General features: G+C 48.0%; 1 protein-coding gene across 2 annotated transcripts in view; it reads left to right on the forward strand.

The window, feature by feature from the left end:
* ATP9A (ATPase phospholipid transporting 9A (putative)) overlaps positions 1-20,494 on the forward strand; it is a 128,902-nt gene that overhangs the window by 29,608 nt on the left and 78,800 nt on the right. The window contains exons 2-5 of one of the 2 annotated variants that reach the window (XM_044262821.1): positions 168-410; positions 2,352-2,496; positions 4,345-4,458; positions 9,646-9,754. In XM_044262821.1, the coding sequence (XP_044118756.1) occupies positions 403-410; positions 2,352-2,496; positions 4,345-4,458; positions 9,646-9,754 (376 nt within the window). In that variant the 5' untranslated portion in view covers positions 168-402. The remainder of the gene's footprint in view (positions 1-167; positions 411-2,351; positions 2,497-4,344; positions 4,459-9,645; positions 9,755-20,494) is intronic. The other variant, XM_044262820.1, reaches the window with a different exon arrangement.

The following is a 20,494-nucleotide window of genomic DNA, read 5'->3' on the forward strand; positions in this document are numbered from 1 at the left end:
GAAGCGCGCGGGGTAGCGGGGTATACAGCGTGGCTGGTGTGAGGAGAGAGTAAATGCGGTGACCCTCAGATCGGCTAAATGAGATGGCCTTGGGGCCAGATATTCTGGGCTCGAGTGACGCAGAGTTTTTATTTTATCCTGTGCTGACCACTTACCCTGTTTTTCAGTGGGATTGCGAGGAAGGGGAAGGCAAGGATCCTGTTCGAACATTCGGTCCCCATAGGACCTGGAGTAGTACTTCGTACCAACTAGATACTTCATAATGCTTACTCTGAGGAATGGAACCGCATTGAGTCCCTGGATAATATGAAACATTGTAACTAAAGAATACATCGCACAAAGTTCTCCTTGCTCCCTCCTTCCCAGGGGGAACCAGTGCTGGAGATTTCCTGCACTTGAAGCATGTCTGGGTGCGTATCCCCTTGTGTTCATGCAAAGAAGGGCATTCTGGAAACATCTTTTAGCCTCTTGCTTTTCACTTTAGCTTACCTTGCAAAATGGGCCACTTAGTGCATACGCTCTCTCCTTGACTCTGCTAAGACTACTGTGGCTGTTCCATGTTCATTTCACCAGCACCGACCGGCCCCCAATGAGTCAGTTAGGTTTGTTTCCAGTCTTTTGCTGCCACAGGGCCGGCTGCAGTGACGGTCCACCTGCTTTGGGCTCGTGCGCAGATCTGCAGGTTAGGTAATGACTGGCTCAACCTGATAGCTTGCCGTGCAGAGCCTGCTAAAATGACACAGACAAAATGCAGATAAACAGTGGACCTGATGCTTGGTTTTCTGAAATCTGTTCTTCAGCTCTCATTAGAAATCTGCAACTATGGGAGCCATCATTCCAGGATTATTACAGGATGGGGAGATCCCGATTCACCAGCAGGATGGCTTCCCCAAATAAGAGTCATGCTCCCTGTCCCGTGAGTCCCCCCTCCCTCCTTCCTGCTTCCTGTGCTCATTCAGCACTTAGCTGGTGTCACCCGATGGCCCACACGGATGCTTCCCATCCACAGGCACCAGTTGGACTCCTCGAGGCTTCTGTCCCTGGCCTTTGGACAACTTAGAACAGGACCAGCACAGATGAGTTACTAGAAGTGAAACCTGTCCTTGCCATGTATACTCTACCCGAGCACCAGTTTACTGGAACGAAGATGCTATTTTTAAGAAAGAGCATTGTGTTTCATCATGGAAGCTCTGAGCACCTGGGCAGGCAGCTTGCTGATGCCCAGGGACCGTGTTTGCCAGATCCGTACCCTAGCACCCCACCCACCAGGACCTGCCTGGTCCTTAGGTGGAGGGGGTGAAGGGTGGGTTGACCAGTATTTATGTAAGTCGTAATCTCCCTGTCTGCTTGGGGCTGGCAGGATTGGGGTTTCTCCCTCCTGGCCTGTGTGTGTTTGGGGGGGGCGGTCAGAGGCCAACAATTCGGTATGGGGTGTTTCCATCGCAGTGCTTACGAGGGCTTGTGATTCTTGAAGTGCTTTGTGTACGGGCTTTCCGGAAGGATGAGCTGCCTTTTTGGGGTGTTTTCAGAGAGTCTTTGTTCCACTGGAGCTGCCCGCATTGCTCTGCCTGGTGCGGGCCACCCGGGAGCAGGTGCACGCATGAGCTGACCTCGCAGGACAGTCTGGACAGCTGGGGGAGTGGGGGCGGGGCGGTCAGTTGGCTGGCAGCTGGCATCTGGCCCCGCTCCAGAGGACGCCAGGCCCTGAGCCATTGTCTTCCTGGCTGGCTCCTCTGGGGTGCTGCGGAAAGGAGATCTGGGTATGGAGAGGAGATTCTCCCCCTCCCCCTTTACCTGGTTATCTTGGCAGAACCAGCAACCTTGACAGCACGGGGTGCTGGAAAGATACTAGGTTTTCGAATGAGATGGAGGGGGTTCAAGGCCAGACTCCCCTGTTTCTCACCTCCTGGCAAACTTGGGTGCTTTATTTTTTATTTTATTTTTTTTCAAAGCAAACAGACTTTCTTTTGGGTAATGAGAATTGCCATTAGGGAGACACAAATTGAGGTAGAAATCTGAATTCAGTCCTCCTTGGGTGCCTTATTTAACTGTTTCAAGGTTTCCTCTCTCATCAGCAAAATGTGAAAGTAATAGTGCTAATGTGTTGCTGTATCTTTACTTTTTTAACCTAAATCTCATTTTAAAAATGAATCTTACATTTTGAATTAAGTAATTTGGACTTGGGCGCAAACCAGCCTTTATCTTGATCACAGCTTTTTAGAACCTGGACCCTGCTTTCCCTTCTCAGACAGATGAAGCCCGTTCGTGGCTGTTGTCCTGACTCAGTGCAGATGTTCAGAGAGGGTGGGTGTGGACGTGGCCTTGACAGTGTGATGCTGTCTTTCCCACAGGTGCTGCGAGTGGCTGAGATGCTGTGGCGGAGGGGAGCCCAGGCCCCGCACAGTGTGGTTGGGGCATCCCGAGAAGAGGGACCAGAGGTACCCTCGAAATGTCATCAACAACCAGAAGTACAACTTCTTCACCTTTCTTCCTGGGGTACGTACAGCTGGGGCCATTTTTAGGAGACCCAGGTCCCCATGGCAGAATAGCCTGTGTGTTTTCTAGACTGCCTTAGCCACGGGCTGTTCATCTTCCAAAAACCCCACACCACCAAACCCATAAAAACCCAAAAACCCATCAGTCCCTAAATTCCACACCCCTCCTCCCCCCTCATCATGAAATGCACATTCACCCTAGGAACGTCAGGAGATAGAAATATAGAGAAAATTTTTAAGAGGTAAGTTTCATTCCTGCCATCCAAGGAGAGTGTCTGTGGATATTTTTGCTAATGAATTGTTTCTGTTTTGCTTGGTATTTTATGCACTGGAGTCACCGTATTTCCACATTAACTTAGACCATCCGTGGATGATCTACAAACCTTCGCCCCCACCCCCCCATACTTAAATTGCATACCTATTTATATCCAGCAGAGCCTCCAAACACACACCAGCTGACTTTAGAAGCAGCAGCAGCAATCAGTTCCATTGCTGGAAGGAAAAAAAAAATAATGACTCTTTGATTTATTGAGCGAGATTAAAGAAACACGAATGTGTAATGCTGTCGCTTAAGGTCAGTTGGAATGTTGTTTTAGGGTGACTCTGACTACACTGATTGCTACCTTCAACTCCCCCCGTATCTCAGTATCTTAAATCAGAAAGAGTTTATTTCTCATTGATGGACGCTCTGGTGTAGTCAGGACCACTGCCTTCCGAGTTGTAACTGCGGTCTCTGGACTACGAAGCCAACCACGTGTCCATGACTGAGCAGGAGTGAAACGGCCAGAAAAGGGCTGTTAGTTACCTTCACCCCAGAGAGATGCATCATGTCTACCTAGAGCCCCAGATAAGTCCCGCAAGTGCCAGTCCCAAGCCCAGGGTGCGTGGGCTCAGCCGGGCTCTGCCGGGACCCACCTCCACACGGAATGGGAGTCTGCTATATTTACTGTATGGTGTTGAGATCATATTGTGGAGATGATGATTTACCTCGTTTTCTTTTCTTTCTTTCTTTCTTTCTTTTTTTTTTTTTTTAAAAGATTATATTTATTTATTTGACAGAGAGAGATCACAAGTAGGCAGAGAGGCAGGCAGAGAGAGAGAGAGGAGGAAGCAGGCTCCCTGCTGAGCAGAGAGCCCGATGTGGGACTCGATCCCAGGACCCTGGGATGATGACCTGAGCCGAAGGCAGAGGCTTGAACCCACTGAACCACCCAGGCATCCCTTAACTCATTTTCTTTTTTTTTTTTTTTTTTTTTTTTAAAGATTTTATTTTTTTATTTGACAGAGAGAAATCACAAGTAGACGGAGAGGCAGGCAGAGAGAGAGAGAGGGAGGCAGGCTCCCTGCTGAGCAGAGAGCCCGATGCGGGACTCGATCCCAGGACCCTGAGATCATGACCTGAGCCGAAGGCAGCGGCTTAACCCACTGAGCCACCCAGGCACCCTTAACTCATTTTCTTGATCAATCTTAGAGTAGAGGTATTTTCCAGTGAAACCTCCTCTTCATGTTTTGAGGGGCCTGCCTGTACTCCACATGGTTTTTAAGAAATAAGTCATAACAGATAAAGTTGAAGCCTTCCCCTGCAGCCCCCAGGGGTTTCTTCCTGAAATTTATCATTTCCGTGTGTATCATTATGTATATTTTTACTTAGATCAAGGATATTTTTATTGCCCGTGTGTATTTTCCTGAACAATCTGTAGGAGTGTTTCAGATTCCCACAGAAGGTACCGTGGGCGTCGCGTTCTTGGGTAGGAATGCTTTCCGCGGTGGCTCCCCTCCTGCGAGACCTCCCCCGACCCCACCGGACAAGGCTTGACGGTCTACCCTCTCTCCTTTCTCCTCTTTCCAGGTGCTGTTTAACCAGTTCAAATACTTCTTCAACCTCTATTTCTTACTTCTGGCCTGCTCTCAGTTTGTCCCTGAGATGAGACTTGGTGCCCTCTACACGTACTGGGTCCCCCTGGTAAGTAGGTCGGCCTGGTTTGTTCAGTGACCTCAGGGCTTTGGGAACAGACACTTCTTTGCCTCTGTCTCCCAGGCATCTGGAACAGGCCCTTTCGGAGAGGAGATCCTCTCCAGCCCCACGTGGTCGCCCCCATTCAGGCACCCCCAGGAGCAGAGTGTGGTGAAGCCTGTGTTCTTGATTCATTCTGTCTGTCGGTTGCTCGGTCATTCGTTTCTTTAGCTACTGTGTATTGCGTACTTATTGTGCCTTTCATCCCCTTCTAGACTCTGGGTACACGGTGGCAAGCAAGAAAGACGAAGTTTCTGCCTCTGTGGGTTGTACTACTGAAACAGTTTTCTGAGATCGCATTTTCTGTGTATGTAGAGTCTGTTGGCGTGACGGTTTGAAAAGTACCAGCTTCTGTGCTTTGTGTATGAAGTCAGACGGAACTGGCCAGAATGCCCCTCCCTTCCCTCCCTTCCCTCCTTTTGTGGTTATTGAGCAGCAGCTGTGTGCCAGGCACTGTGCTGGGTGCTGGGGACACTGCGCCGAATGAAACTGATAAAAACCCCTGCCTTCGTGGAGCTGGTTTTCAGAGGGGATAGACTGTAAACAGATGAATGAAATGATTTTTAATTGTCGGAAGTGCCACAGAGGTTATAGAATGAGGTCACAGGCTAGATGGGCAATCCCAGGCACATTTAATATTTGTTGAATGGTGAAGGTGTGGGAAGGAGGTGTGGGGGGACAGCCTTAGCTGGTGTGGCTTTGGAAAGCCTCTTGAGAAAGGGATGGGTAGAGGGGTAGGAGGGCAGGAGTATTCCAACTACAGGGACCAGCCGTGCAAAGGCCCCGTGGCAGGCATGTGCTCAGAGCACTGGAAGAACAGAAGGAAGCCCAGTGTGACTGGGCGGTGGAGAGGGCGGAACTGACAGCTCTTCTTCAAATAGCGGCTGTTTATTTCCCACTGAGCTAGGTGGGACTTGGGGGAGAACTCGGATTCTCTTTACATGAATATTGTTTAAGCTTTAATTGGGAGAAGACTGTTAAAGTAGAAAAGATTTAAGCCTTCCTTCAAGAAATAAGAACAGACTTTTTTTTTTTTTTTCCTTCAGCGGCAGGTAGGAGATGATGAGGATTTGGTGTCCGGGCACTTACCACAGTGTAGGGGGGCCACTTGCTAAGGGATCCCTGAGTGCGTGGGTGTCCACATTGTGTCGCGTTGGCGGACAAGTCCGGCCTGCAGCTCCGGCCCTGAGAAAGGAGAGGGGAGTCCTTTTCCCCGTGCGGACAGGAAAGGTGCTCTGGGGATGTGCGGACCGTTCTGTCCTGCTCTCATTTGTAGGTGAGCCAGGACTCTGGCAGCGGGAGCCAACTTCTGTTTGCCTCCTTCCCTCGCATGACAAGCCTTCCGGTCTGTGCGCTGTGTCCTTACCCAGGGAGTGGCCCGCTGCAGACTTAGGGCCTGGGCTGACACCATCCAGCAAGGGGGAGCAAGGGAGCTCCTGTCCCATACAATACGGAACGTACTGCTCTGTTCCTGCAGGTGCGGACGTAGGCCTGGAGTTGCCAGACCCCAGAGTCAGAAACTTGAGAGTTTTATATGAAATATCCCAATTTTATTTGTCTTTTTTTTTTTCACTGTTTACTACATAGCTATATAGACTCAAACCCTGAGTTGCTTATTTTTAAAAAGTTAGTCTCTAATATGCAGAAAATATAACTTGTCACATTGCCTTTTATGGTTCCCTTTCTGAAGTGCAGTTATTTGAAAGGTGATACATTCACTTGGTGCATGAAACATAAAAACATTCCCGGTGAAAATCTCCCTCATTTCTAGTCCAGGGGGGCTGGAGCAAGTGATGGGGACTGCAATGGCCTAGAGAGTCCCCCCCCCCGACCTAAATTAGGGGGCCTGGCCCCAGCCCCTGCCTCTGTCTCCTCGCTGAAGCGATGCCTAGAGTTTCCTGGAGAAATCTGACCTTCAGTGCGCGCGGTCACTGTGGCCCCTGCCACCGCTGCCGTCTCCCGGTCTCCCCGCTGATGCACCTGATTCCCTCAACTGTGGCCGCAGGTGGAAACCAGGCAGGTGAGCAGCAGCTGCTGGTGGCCCTGAGCTTCCTGCTTCTGCATCTGTGCCTTGTTTTACAGCTGGCCTTTCCCGTGAAGGCCAGGACTGCGAGGGCAGTTTTTCCTCTTCCCAGGGCCTGCAGAGAAGGAGGTTTGCGGTCAAAGACAAAGTAGATGGCATCTATTTCTAGATGCCTACACCAGATTTCCCCTATTTTTTTTTTTTTGATATTTTAGAAAATCCCTTTTTTTTTTTTTTTTAAAGATTTTATTTATTTATTTGAGAGAGAGAGAGCGTACACAAGAGACAGCATGAGCCGGGGTTAGAGGGGGAAGCAGGCTCCCCGCTGAGCAGGAAGCCTGATGCGGGGCTCGATCCCAGCACCCTGGGACCATGACCTGAGCTGAAGGCAGACGCCTAACTGACTGAGCCACCCAGGCACCCCTCATTTATTTATTAGAGCATGAGAGCGCAGAAGCACGGGAAAGGGGTTGAGGGAGACGCAGACTCCCCAGTGATCAGGGAGCCCGAGGAGTCGACTCCATCCCGGGACTCTGGGATCATGACCTGAGCCATAGGCAGACGCTTAACCGACTGAACTACCCAGGTGCCCTCCCCTAGATTTTTCTGTGCGGAGTCTCCACCCACTTCGAAAGGCCTCTCCTTCATCTGTAAAATGGGGACAATCATGTCTACTTCCTCGGCTTGCTGGATGCATTAAATGAAGTACTACAAATAAGAAGCCTCCTTTGGCTCCCAACGGACAGAAAATTCTCAGGACATACTCCCAATGGAATGTTAAACATCTGGCATTAGTGACATTGCTTATTGTCTGGATGAAGAATTAGTTTAAGTTTTTTTTTTTTTTAAGATTTTTTGTTTGTTCATTAGAGAGTGAGAGAGCGGGAGAATGAGCAGGGTAGGGGGTTGGAGGGGAGGAGCACGCTCCCCCGCTGAGCAGGGCACCCAGTGTGGGTTTCGATCCCAGGACCCCAGGGTCCTGGGATCATGACCTGAACCGAAGGCAGACACTTAACCGACTGAGACACCCAGCCGCCCCGAGATTTAGCTTTTGATACCATTTTCATGGTACTAATATCTTAGATGTGCAGATACTGTGTTCGTGATGCGGTGAACGTTGAAATCTGTCAGCACCCGTGGAAACAGCACCTTGGTCAAAATAGAGAACGTTTTCATCACCCTGGTTCCCTAATGCCCCTTTCCAGTCGCCCCCTCCTGAACCAGAGGCAACTGCTTTTCTGACTTCTAGCTCATAGATTTGTTTTGCTTTAGTAAATCTATTTTTGACGCACAACTTTACAAAGGGAGGCTTACCATCTTCAGAATGGCTTTGTCTGGGCTCTCATCAGAGGCTGTCACTGCCTCCAATTCCTTTATAAGCTCAGACAACCCCAGGCCTCCCTGTTAAAGCCTCTCTCTGACTATCTGTGGCTGTGAGGGGCCTCTTTAGCTGCAGAGTTGGAATTTATTTCGGGACTACATTTGTATCTCTTTGTGAAGGCATTTTCTACCCTAAGGGATGGCCTGTCCTTTGGGATTGATGGGAACTGTGTGTTTGGGGGTAGGGCCGGGGGAGAGCAGATTCGATAATTCAGGAGGCAGCAGGGTTGGTCAGAGGCTCCAGTCTCTTTGGGAGCACACACGTTCCACCAGCCATCAATGGGGTTTAGCTGGGCCCACGCAGAGAGAAGTAGAAACTGGAACATCTGAAAAAACAAACAGCAAGCACCTGGGTTCTGGCCCAGAACAAGAAAACCGGCAGCTTGGGAGGGGGAGGAGTTGTGCGCCCTGGGTCTGTGCTCCCCCAGAACAGGTCTCCCCTCCCCGCCCCCGGTCTGGGGATGCTTTTATTCTGAAACGTGCCAGTTTTGCTCTGGCCGCAGCCAGGACTGCACGATCTGATTGGAAACAGGAGTAATCCTTTGATTGTAAAGATGAAGGAGGCTTTGGAGGAGTTTCACAAAGCCACACATCTCTGGCTAGATTTGCAGAAGAGATTTAAAGTCCTTTGAATCGAAGTTAATATATTTCACAGAGTAAATGGTATGAAAATGAAATGCTCCAAGAGTCACTGCTGCTAACCTTTAGCGTGGTGGTGCTTTCTGTATTTTTTTTTTTTTTAAATGACTTTAAAAGGAGATGACAGGGCTGTTTTGTAAGAAAAATGAATGCATGTTCTTGCCTTTATTGACATGAGAGGAGAGATCTAGATGGAAATAGATTCTGGTTATGGCTGACTCCCACGCTAGTCCCTCCCAAATCTGAAGAGTTGGGTTACCTCGCCCCGGAAAGGTCGGGCCGTTTCCAGTGTTCTTTTTGTTTGTTGCTACTTGCGCAGTTAATACTTGGATGTGTTCTCTTTATAAGGATGTAACACTGTACAGAGAAGACTGAAGTCCCCTTTGGCCCCTTCCTCCCTCTCGGTGCCTTCCTTGCAGAGGAGTCTAGCCGGTAGTTAAGGAAACTGGGAACTCCTCCCAGAGGATGGTGGCTGTCCCTGGTTGTGTCAATGCACGGTGTTTGTTACATTGTATGTTGTGAAAAGTTGATTCGTCTCCTGGGTGGGTCAGGGCACGGGATGGATCGCCTTCTCTTAAACCGTCTCCTGGTGCCCCATCTGACTGGCTGGTAGGTCTTCCAGGTTAGGAGCAAGGACTCTGAGCCAGATTTCCTGCCGGTCACTTAGAGCTTCCCGTCCTTGGGCAAGATGACTCAGCCTTTCTGTGCTTCTGAGGCTCCTCTATCTCAGTGGCCATGAGCAGAGGGTTGCTATGGGGGTGTAGCCTCGTTGGAAGGGCACCCAGCACGTGGACTGTTAGCAGACGTACATCATCCCTCTGTCGCTGCCTGTGGACGGACCACCTTTTCCTCTTGGAAGCCCTGCGGTGGCAGTGAATAGGGCTGCAGGTCTGTCTGTGTGTGGGCGTGTTTCCCCAGGGCGTGTGTGCAGGAAGGAGGCCAAGAAGTGGGCTTGCTGGGGCGTGTGCTTTTGGGGTAATTAGCAGGCCCTGCCCCGCTGCCCTCCGGTGTGGCCTCTGGCCTTTCCCGTCCCCAGCACCAGGAGAGGAAGGTTGCCTTGAGCAGGGCTCACCCTGTCTGTGCTCTCTCCGCAGGGCTTCGTGCTGGCCGTCACCGTCATCCGAGAGGCCGTAGAGGAGACCCGATGCTATGTGCGGGACAGGGAAGTCAACTGCCAGGCCTACAGCCGGCTCACAGCAAGAGGTCAGCCTCCTGGCTCTGCCCGGGCCACCTCCTGCCGCCTGACCTTGGGCCGCAGGGTTGCAACTCTCCTCATGGGCTGCTGAGAGTCAGAGAGCAGAGTTCAAGGCCCAGGGCCTGTGGGTGTGCAAACAGGACAGTGTGTGTGGGGCAGTCACTCAGTTGCTGGGACCAGGGAGACCAGGATGTGCCTGGGGCTGTCACCGTCTCTGTCAGAGCCAGGCCTGTGGGCTAACTTGTGCATCATCAGGCTGGAATGAAACTTTGATCATTGGGCACCCTCTTCTGGCTAACCCTGTCCCTTTGCCTCTCCCTGGGCTGACCGTGGAGAGAAGGAGGGAGCTCCTCTTGTTCAGGTGGAGGCTATAAGGTCTGTCCTATAAGCTGTAAAAGATACTCTTTCAACATTACAAAATGCATGCTACAATTTTGCAACATTAGTTTTTAAATAGGCACCAGATTTATATAAACACTGCATCTGTGAAGATTTCCTTGAAAGGCATCTTGTAAATCCTGAAAATTAAGGTGGGGAGTGTATACAGTCAGACCAAAAGAGAAGTGACTAGATTGCCTTTAATCACTGAAGACCTTGCAAGATGTGTGCATTTTAAATTGGTGGAATTAAAAAAAAAAAAAACACCCAAACACCCCATGAAAACCCACAAAGCAACCCAGCCAATGTTGACTTCTGTTTCAAGTACAAGTTCCACAGGAGATTACCTGTAAGGCTGTGTTCAGGAATGAAAGCATGTTCCCTAAAGTTCCAGAAGATGGCTGATCCCACTCAGAGCTTAGTAATGTTTTGGGAGCAGCAAAAATCTGTGCTTTACCTTCAGGTTGTTTAAAATGCTGAAAAAGAGGAGGTAGATGCTTCAGGGAGGGTGTATCTGAGTCGAGTGTGAACTGCTTTCGCATGTTTTAATCTTCCCAAGAAAAGGCATCCACACGTGGTTTCAGGGTTTTGCACAGAATTTCCCTTCTAGGAACAATGTTGGAGGAATATGTTTTAGGCTCAAAAAAAAAAAAAAAAATTAAAAAAAAAAATTTCCCAAGGGCATGAACGTCTTTCGTTTTAGTGCATTTAAATAGATTTTCACAGTTGGTGGTCTTAACAAGTCTGTTGGAGAAGTGAGGGATGTAGAGTTGGTATAAAAATACTTTATTATCCCTAAACTACTGTATTTAGGACATTTTGCTACGTAAAGAAAGAAAGCCCAGCATAATCTTTGCAAAGGCAGGTGGCTTGGGCTTTCCACGTGGGTAATCAGAAGACCACTCTGCAGGGTGTTTTTTGTGGTTTGTGTATATTAAATCCTCCCTTAATAACATATTCTGACTATAACATTTAAAATGCTAGGCAACCGACAAAAGCCCCATTGGGGAGAGGGTGCGGTGGATCTCTTTAGAGGGATTCCATTCATTCATCTATCCAGGCTCCAAACCTTCTTTGGTTCTTTTCATATTGCAATTGCTTTTCCCGTGAATGATTTTTCTGCCCTCCCCTGCATACCCCCTTCTCAGCTCCCGCTTTATCTTCACTCGGTTCTTGGAAAGATCCTAAGGAGAATTGGCAGATGGCTCTAGCATTAAAAACTTGTCTTCCTTTGTTGGTCTCCTTTTGTGGCCCATGGTTTCCATTGTCATGCCAATGCGACAGTAGGGGAAACCGAGCGGAGTTCTGAATATTAACCCAGCCCCTGCTCGGCCCCCGTTTGTTTTGAAAGCCCCCAAAAAAGCACTGAAGAAACTGTCAGCTCAGAAGGTGATCGAGGTGAGTTTAGTTATTTGATACACTTGAAGGGAAGGGGTGGGGGAGGGCCGGAGTAGGAAGCCCCAAATGGAAGATTTCAGAGAGAGGAAGAGAAAGAAGCCTTTTTTGACCTCACTGTTTAATTACTTACTAATTTTCTTGAGTGAGGCTTTTCACATTTAGTAAGTTTAAGTGCGAAATGAAACAAACATGTATACATGTATCCACCCAGTGTGGACTGGTTCCTTTTGTATCACGTGCTGTCTTCGAATGTATTTTCCAACACAGTTTTTAGAATTCAGAAACCTTTAGAAACCAGAATATCGAGTCCTTGATCACTAGATACCAGGCCATGATGTTTACCTGCATTCTGCATCATTTCCAGGACTTGTGCTGATCAAATTTTAAAAATTGGGGGTGGGGTGGGTAGTAATTTCTAACTAGGAAAAAGTTACAAAAATCCTGTGGTGAACACCAAATGTTAACATTTTTCCATGTTTGCTTTTTTAATAGTCCTTCTCTCCCTGGAGAATTAAGTTGCAGGCATTATCCCCTTTACTCCTAAATACTTCCACGCCTAATTCCTCGTAGGGCGTTTCTCTCATATAACACACTACAATGATCAAAATCAGGGAATTCAACATTGGTACATTACTATGAATCCAATCTACAGTCCTTACTCAAAATTTGCCATTTGTTCCTGAAAACACGTCCTGTGTTTTTGTTTTTGTTTTTTCCATCCCCGAGCCCCCAGCGTCTAAAATATTCTGTTTTTAACAGCGTTATTTTTCCTGGTACAGACATCAGGATGGGTTTTCCCAGTGGCATTTAATTGTCCTTATTCCTTAATTTCCTCTAGCCTAGCATAGCTCCTTGGTTTTCTTTGATATGATGTTGACATTTTGAAAAGAACTGGCCAGTTTCAGGAAAGTTGCTTTGTGGCTTGTCCCTCAACTTGTGTTTGTCTGATGTGTCAAAATTAGATTCATGACATGCCTTTTTAGCAAGGGTTAATATAGTTTTAGGAAGGCCAATGGCACAAGTCTTGTTGGGACTTTGCCAGAGTTTTAGAGGCATTATGGTAATCAAGTTGAAAAAAAATTCCAAACTTCAAGAAAAAAGTGGATTTTAAACAACTAAAAATCCTGACAGTAAGGCATTCATCACTGTGAGGAAAAATGGATGATAGTTTTTTTGTATTTTGTTTTGATTAATAGCTACTTCCATTTAGATCATCTTATTTCATTCAAATAATTTGTTACCTAAAATAACACACCAGTTAGATCAGTTTTTAATGTCATTGTCATGGTTTAATAGGAAATATTTGAAGTATTTTATTTTGTTATTAAATTTTTAAAAAAATGATTTTATTTATTTCACAGAGCGCAAGTAGGCAGAGTGGCAGGCAGAGGGAGAGGGAGAGGCGTCCCATGTTTGAAATATTTTAATATGTCATGTCAAAACCACTTTTTCTTTGCTTTCTTGAGAATTTTTTTTTAGATTATTTATTTATTTATTTGACAGACAGAGATCACAAGTAGGCAGAGAGGCAGGCAGAGAGAGAGGAGGAAGCAGGCTCCCCGCTGAGCAGAGAGCCCGATGTGGGGCTTGATCCCAGGACCCTGGGACCATGACCTGAGCTGAAGGCAGAGGCTTTAACCCACTGAGCCACCCAGGTGCCCCTCTTGAGAATTTTTTTGACTATCAATCACACGTCTGAAGTTTACAGTAGGCTTCCGTGTTACAGAGATAAACCCAAGGGGCTGGGGATTCTGGGTGAAGTGTCCAGACATTTAAATACATAGTTGAAAAATGCAACTAATAATTATATGTCCGGGGTAGGAGTGGGGTGGCTGTCATAAAGACTGTCCTTTTCTTGATCACTGCATTCCTGGTTCTGAGCACAGTACCTGGCAGTTGAAGAAAACGGTTCTGAGCCTGAGCCTGTGCCGTGCCTGGACCCAAGTGTCCTGCTTCCCCCTGAACCCAGCTCCGTGGGCGGGTCCTTAACCTTTCAGTAAATTGGGGTAGTAATAGTGCCTACCTTAGAGGTGCTCTAAATATAACTCTCGGATGAGAATAACATAACACTGTGCCTGGGATTTGGTGTGGGTTCAAGAAGGCCAGTGGTGATGGTGTTGTAACAGTGGTCCGTTAAACGTTGGTGGGGGTGGATAAATAAATGGGGGTATGAGCCAGGGGTTGTGGGAGGTTACGGGAGCGAGTCAGAGAGGAGCTGCTCGGTCTTCTCAGAAGAAGTGACCTTCATCTTAAGTCTTACAGGATGGAAAAGAGCAGGATTGGTTGCATATCTGTGGTGCATGGTGCAAAACGAACATGGGGGGCCCTTGTTCAAAAATTAAGAATTTCAAGATGGCAGCAGGCACACATGGAGCCCAGTCTAGGACCCTTCTGAGCTTGGCGCCCCGTGCTAGGACCCAGAGCACACAGGCACGAAGTGGCCCTGGGGAGGAGTCTCCCAAAGGCCCCGGGTATGATGGCTGGGAGTGTGAGGTATGCACCCCAGGTTCGGACTCCGTCTTGTTCTTCCCACTCAGGCTGAGTTTCCTGAGTCTCCCTCCTGGGAGGACAGAGGAGAAGACTGTGCAGGCCAACGAGGGTTGACACTGTGGCAAAGTCCGTTCTGTGCTCTGGGAATCTGTGTACAAGGTGTGCTAGGGAGGAGATGGCATTAGACATGTTTGAGAAATTCTGTCGAAATTGGAAAACCATAGAAAAAGATGAGCGATTACCCACCGTAAGCCAGCAGGTACCGGGCAAGGTCTGGCGTGTAATTTCTTAAACAGCCGTGTGGAGGTGCCTTTTACAGATTGAACTGAGAGGCTCAGGGAAGGGGCTGTGTTTCAGACGGTGTCGCTAGGTAGGGGACAGGGCTGTGTCTTGAACCCTGGCCCGTCTGAATGCACATCTTTAGCCTGTAGGTCTGGGCACCTACCATGTGCTGGGAGCTGGGCTCAGTACTTTCACACAGAATATCTTACCTATAGTGGTGATATTCAGCCTTAAGATGTGTGCTATAGGAGGGCTGGTGGGTTTAGATAATTTTAAGGCATGTTTCTGATTCCAAAGGAATTTATTAATCCAGCATCTTCATTCTGTTTTTTTAAAATTTTTAATTAATTTATTTGACAGAGAGCAAGAGAGAGCACAAACAGCAGAGTAGCACGCAGAGGTAGAGGCAGAAGCAGGCTCCCCGCTGAGCAAGGAGCCCAATGTGGGGATCGATCCCAGGACCCTGGGATCATGACCTGAGCCGGAGGCAGTCGGTTGACAACTGAGTCACCCAGGCGCCCCATAAAAATAATTTATTCAGTTATTTTAGAGAGAGACAGAGGGAAAGAGTGAGTGGGGAGAAGGAGAGAAAATCTCAACCTGGGGGTTGGTTTCAGGACCCATGAGTTCATGACTGGGGCCTCCATTACGAGCTGGGGGCTTAACCGACTGAGCCAGTCAGGTGCCCGGAGCATCCTTATTCTGAGGTGGACAAGCTGCCCTTTCGACAAAGTTGTCGACAACCCTATGGGGATCATGCTTTCAGACAAAGAAGCCTCCCCTCTCCTCCTTGAAATCTGCATTTGTAACATGATCAGCCTGGAGGGAGGCTCCTAGGTCCTTAGGAGTTTTCTAGACCTGACTGCTCCAACGGTGTTCAGAGGCCCTGGAGATACCAAAGCCAAAGAAGAGAGTGTCTTGAAGGGTCAGCAGACCCCGTGAGACGTCATTTTGTTGCTGCAGAGACTGGGGTTGGGTAGGGAAAGAGTAATCAGTAAATGGATTGTTTCTCGTTCTGTATGTCTGGCCCAAACCAAAAGTTTCATTCCAGGGGTAGAGGGATGTGCCTTGATTGTCACAGGTGATGAGGGCAGCTGGATTTGCCTGTTCCCAGGGGGAATTACGTGGGTCTTCCTTCCTACCAGGAATGTTTTCAGACTAACCTGTGATCAAGGGCTAAGTGAAGCACGCGGGTAATTAGCTTTGAAAGTGGGAACAGAGGTACCATGAACACAATTGCTGATGCTTCTTCCCCGCTGTGGACATCTGGGCACCCCTGGGAGCCATAAGTCATAGGCCCAAGGTCTGTGTGAGATGGAGAGAATCCTCCTGTCTTCAGTTTTTGAGTACTGCATGGTGGTAAAAACCAGCTGATATGTTTAATCTTCCCCAGTTCTTTCCAGATAGTTCTACATCCTTCCAGGTCCTCTGTTCACCCTTTCCCAGGTACAGAATCATCTCAGGATCTCACCTCCACTTAAGAGTCATATATATATATATATATTTTTTTTTTTCCAATTCAGTTCAAAATCCATTTTGAACCATGATTTAGGATTGAGGTTTCCTACTGAATGTTGAGGGCAAAGGATATTGGCAGTTTTATTCCATTGGAGTTTATCAGGAGAAGAGAGGATAATGTCAGAAAGATGCGTTCACTAATGGGGCATTGTTTAGCTCATGCGTAATTAAATTGAAATTCTGTTTTGTTTTTTTCTTCTTTTACTTGAGAGAGAGAGTGAGACAGAGAGCATGAGAGGGGAGAGGGGCAGAGGGAGAAGCAGACTTCCCACTGAGTTGGGAGCCCGATGCGGGACTCGATCCCAGGACTCCAGGATCATGACCGGAGCCAAAGGCAGTCGCTTAACCAGCTGAGCCACCCAAGCGCCTGAAATTCTGTATTCTTAAACACAAGTACCATTTGTGTTTTCAAAGTATAAACTCTGTAGAGACATGATATGTTTTATACTTTAAATTTTTTTCATTTCATTTTTAAAGTTTCAGATATTTATTAATCAGTGCAAACCCCAACACAATTCACTGTGATTTTGGCCTGTAGCGGGGAAATATTTCCTGCATAAGTGGAAAGCTGTGCAGATGCTTTCTGGAAGACTTTCACCTTTCTAGCGAAACATTTCATTTAGAAGTGTAGGCCATTGGGGACACCTGGGTGGCTCAGTTGGTTAAGCAACTGCTTTTGGCTCAGGTCATGATCCCAGAGTCCTGAGATCGAGCCCCACATTGGGCTCCTTGATCAGCGGGAAGCTTGTTTCTCCCTCTCCCTCTCCCTGCTACTCTGCCTGCTTGTGCTCTCTCTCTCTCTGTCAAATAAATAAAATTTATTGAAAAAAAAAAAAAGACATCTAGACTGTCTTCAGTTTTGTTATCAGAATGTCGAATGTGTGACGTTCATGGAGTAGAACTTGTATTGATCACTGGGACCCATTTTGTTCTGGGCTTCCGGGTTATTCTTCCCATCCCAGCTGACATCCTGATTGAACAGTGCCAGGTGCAAGGCGTACGGCATTGCTCCAAAACCTCCCGCTCCAGTAAATGGGAAGAGGGGGGATCGAGCTCTTAGGCTTCTCGGCCTGATCCAGGAGCTGGTGTGACATGGTTGTGGCCAAGGCCTCAGGTCCAGAAGAAGAAAATATCAAATCGGCAAGGCACCCAGCACTAAGATGTCCCTACACTGGCGGGACATCTCTGTTTTACACTTCCTAGAGAAGAGAATTACAGTGATGGTCTTTTTAATATTAACGACAGCAAACGTACTGCCAAAGTCCTTTACAGAGGAGTTCAAAGGCAGTCGAGGAAGCAGAGTCTTCCCCTGCCGAGCGTCCCTTGTTATGATTCAGAGCATTAGTTTTACAAGCCTTGTTTAAAACAGATCTTGCCAGACAGACACTTCCCCATACATTCTCCGACGGATGCCAGGTTATTTCAGACTCTTTCATTTCCTTGTTTTTTCAAAGTACTCAGTTTTACTTTATTACACATCATTGGTGAACTGATCTATTGTTTAATTTAAAAAGACCTCCCCCCCCAAAAAAAACCCTGAAAACAATCTCACATGCCCATTGCATTGTTATCTCTCCCAAATTGTATCTGTCTCCACCCCTGCCCCCTCCCACCACTGGGGTATGGGTCTGTTTCTTCACTGGGCACCCGAAGGAGGGAGGACCATTTATATATTTATTTTAAAAGCTTCTGCTGGGTATAAACTTGCTATCCTTAAACCTCAGCTTTCCTTTTAAAGTTCCCACTATTTTAAACAAAAGCCCCAGGATGCGGCTATGGAATTTACAATACTACTTCCCAGTCCTTCTCCTGTTTTTAAGTAAGTCTTTTCTTAGGCTCTGGGGAGTGTAAGACAGCTCTCCTGGAATATGAAAATTTCAACGCGAAACCTCTGAACTCTGCCAGGTCTGCAGAGGCGTTTTAACGTCCACCCCAGGAAATGTACACACGCTGTAGAATTTACAACTCATCACTGTCACAGACTGTGAGCTCAAGAGTAATACATTAACCAGCCTTGGTGCGTAGAGTTTGCTGCCCAGGATCTAGAAAAGTAATCAGTGTCCTGCATGCACAATGAAAAAGAGAAGTAGGGCTGGAGGTGTTCGGGGTCAAAACAGAGGCCCACACATACGGGTGCCCCGGAATTTAAAAAAAAAAAAAATTTCTTTCTTGCGGGCTGTTCCGTAGTTTGACTGAATTGTCATTTGCTTGTTTCGACTCCGGGGAAACATCTGGTTTCTCCCTGCAATGGAGACAAACTGCTCTTATTCTGAGGCTGTCATCCATGAAAAGCATGGTTTGTGCTCAATAGCTTTGCTTATGAAAGGCTTGGGGTCCCTCTCTGCAGAAATAAACAGCTCTTGTAATTGGAATTTTGTTCCCTGTTATAAACTCTGGCTCAGGGGTGACTCGGGGAGAGTGTCGAAAGCTGAAAGGGATAAATTTGCTTTATAGAAGGCATTTGATGATTGAGGATGTGGCCAGCAGACAGTTTCCCACTTAACCTTTGTAAAAATGTCTTAGCCAAACTTCTGTAAAGTTCCTGCAACTTGATCTAGAAATCCCAGAGGCTGGAGGTTGGAGGCTGGGTGTTGGAGGAACCCGGAGAGCAGGGCGGGCTGGGGAGGGGGAAGGGCTGTGGCCTTCTGTTCTCAGAAGGTGGCCAAGTTGTCCTGTGCCCTGTGTACTGAAGATCTTACTGGGTGCTTTTGCCTCTGTTCAGGGGCAGCTACGTAATTTGGGGGGACCCTGTGCAAAATGACCTTGTGGAAAAGTTACTAAGAATTTTAAGATGATGACAGGTCATTCACCCGAGGCTGGGGGGGGTCTTGTGTGGACACACGGGTTGCACCCCCAGGGGTCCGGCTCTCCTTCCGCTCTAGGAACCTCAAGGAAAGTGAGAGGGAAAAGGGAAGAAGCCGTGTTCGGGTGTGTGCTGGCTTCTCTCAGGGGGACGCCTGGAGAGTATTTTCTTCTAGTCGGAGACCGGGCAGTAGGGAGCCGTCCTCCTGTCTCTGAATACTCGCTATTACTTTGTTAGGTGGATGGGAGGTCTGCCAGAGTGCGTCTGCACCTTGCTCTATCTTTTGTTTTGTTTTGGCAAGAACATTTGTAGAAAACTCAGAGTAGCAGGTACTCAGAGCCCTTTCCACAGTTGGAAGTGCTTTTCATTCTGCGGGTTAATCCCAGCCCCCGGAATGCCTGGCCAGTTAGTCTCATTTTGTCCCCCTTTTCTTCTGCTTCCCTCCATCACCCTGGCCCAAGGCAGCCGTGAGGCCCATGTGAAGGCCTTTGTTCAGATGTCCACAGCTGGCTGTCGTACCTGGCTGGTGGAAAAGCCCAGCCAACGTTGGAACAGGAACCCTGGTATCTGTTTTCCGTTCTCTTTTCTTCCTGCCACGTTTTCATTCTTCTGGTTTTGTGCCTGTCCTCATTCAGAACACACACACACACACACACGCGCGCGCGCGCGCGCACACACACACACGCACACACGCACACACACACACACACACACACACACAGACCCACACCCTGCAGATAGCCCTGCACGGCGTGTTGTTGATTGCCAACAAATGGCAATGTGGAAAGGGAAATCCAAATTAATAGTCAGGACCGTGGGGTCAGCTCGACAGAGCAGAGAGTCTGAAGATATCTCTTTGTGCAAGCTGCAGAGACACCCCCCGCCCCCGCCAATACACACATACATGCTAGTGAGGAACCATGGCTAAGAAATGCAAGTGGCCTCTTGGTTGTGTGGCTCCCGCTGCCCTCTTCCCGAGAGGGAGCCTGCTGGCTGGCTGACAGATACAGTAGAAGACCTTCTCTGGGGGATCGGCCTGCTGGCCTCGGTCAGAATCCGCTCGGCAAGCGCGCGGATTAAAAGGGGTTTTTGTTGAGGTAGAGCAGATGGACAGGGAGAGGCAAGAGTTCACATTAACGGATCGTAAATCAGGGCTCCGTGGTAGAAGGGAGAGATCTGGGTCTGGTCACTTAGAAGTTTGAGCTAATTTAATTTCTTCTTCTTCTTTCTTATTAGAAGAACACCTCATGCTTACTAAAAAAAAAAAAAAAAAAAAAAATCACTGGGAAGAATTTAGAAAGTATGTGTGCCAGAGAAAGGGATAAACTCCCTTTGTCCCCAGGAAGAATCACCCGTCAAGGCCTCCGGTTGAATCCTCCGGATTTTGTCTGTCCTGCCGACATCCCCACGCATACATATGCAGTTATGATTAAGACTGAAAATACCAATTTCTCTTTGAGTTACATACGAGAGAAGACTGGGAACCAGGTCTTGAAGGTTGGAACACAAGCCCCAACGATCGTTTGGGTCAGGCCACCAGCCTCAATGTTAGTAATAAAACCAAAGACTATGTAAATTTTTGTCTGGGAAAGCCGAGGCGAGCTCAGGTGAAGGAGAAGTTCATTGGCACAGAGGGCCATGCTGAATTTACCGTCTTCCTTCCGTCCAGCATCGCCTGGACACACTCCCTGGAAGACTAGCTCCTCTGTGCTGTGTATATGTTTTTCCTGTTGCCCCCTAGTGGCGCTGGGAGAAATGGTCGGGCAGGGAAACCTCCCATTTTTCTTTAATTTAAAGATTTTATTTATTTATTTGACAGACAGAGATCAGAAGCAGGCAGAGAGAGAGGAGGAAGCAGGCTCCCTGCCGAGCAGAGAGA

Source organism: Neovison vison, chromosome 8 (assembly GCF_020171115.1).
Source record: "Neovison vison isolate M4711 chromosome 8, ASM_NN_V1, whole genome shotgun sequence".
Classification (NCBI taxonomy): domain Eukaryota; kingdom Metazoa; phylum Chordata; class Mammalia; order Carnivora; family Mustelidae; genus Neogale; species Neogale vison.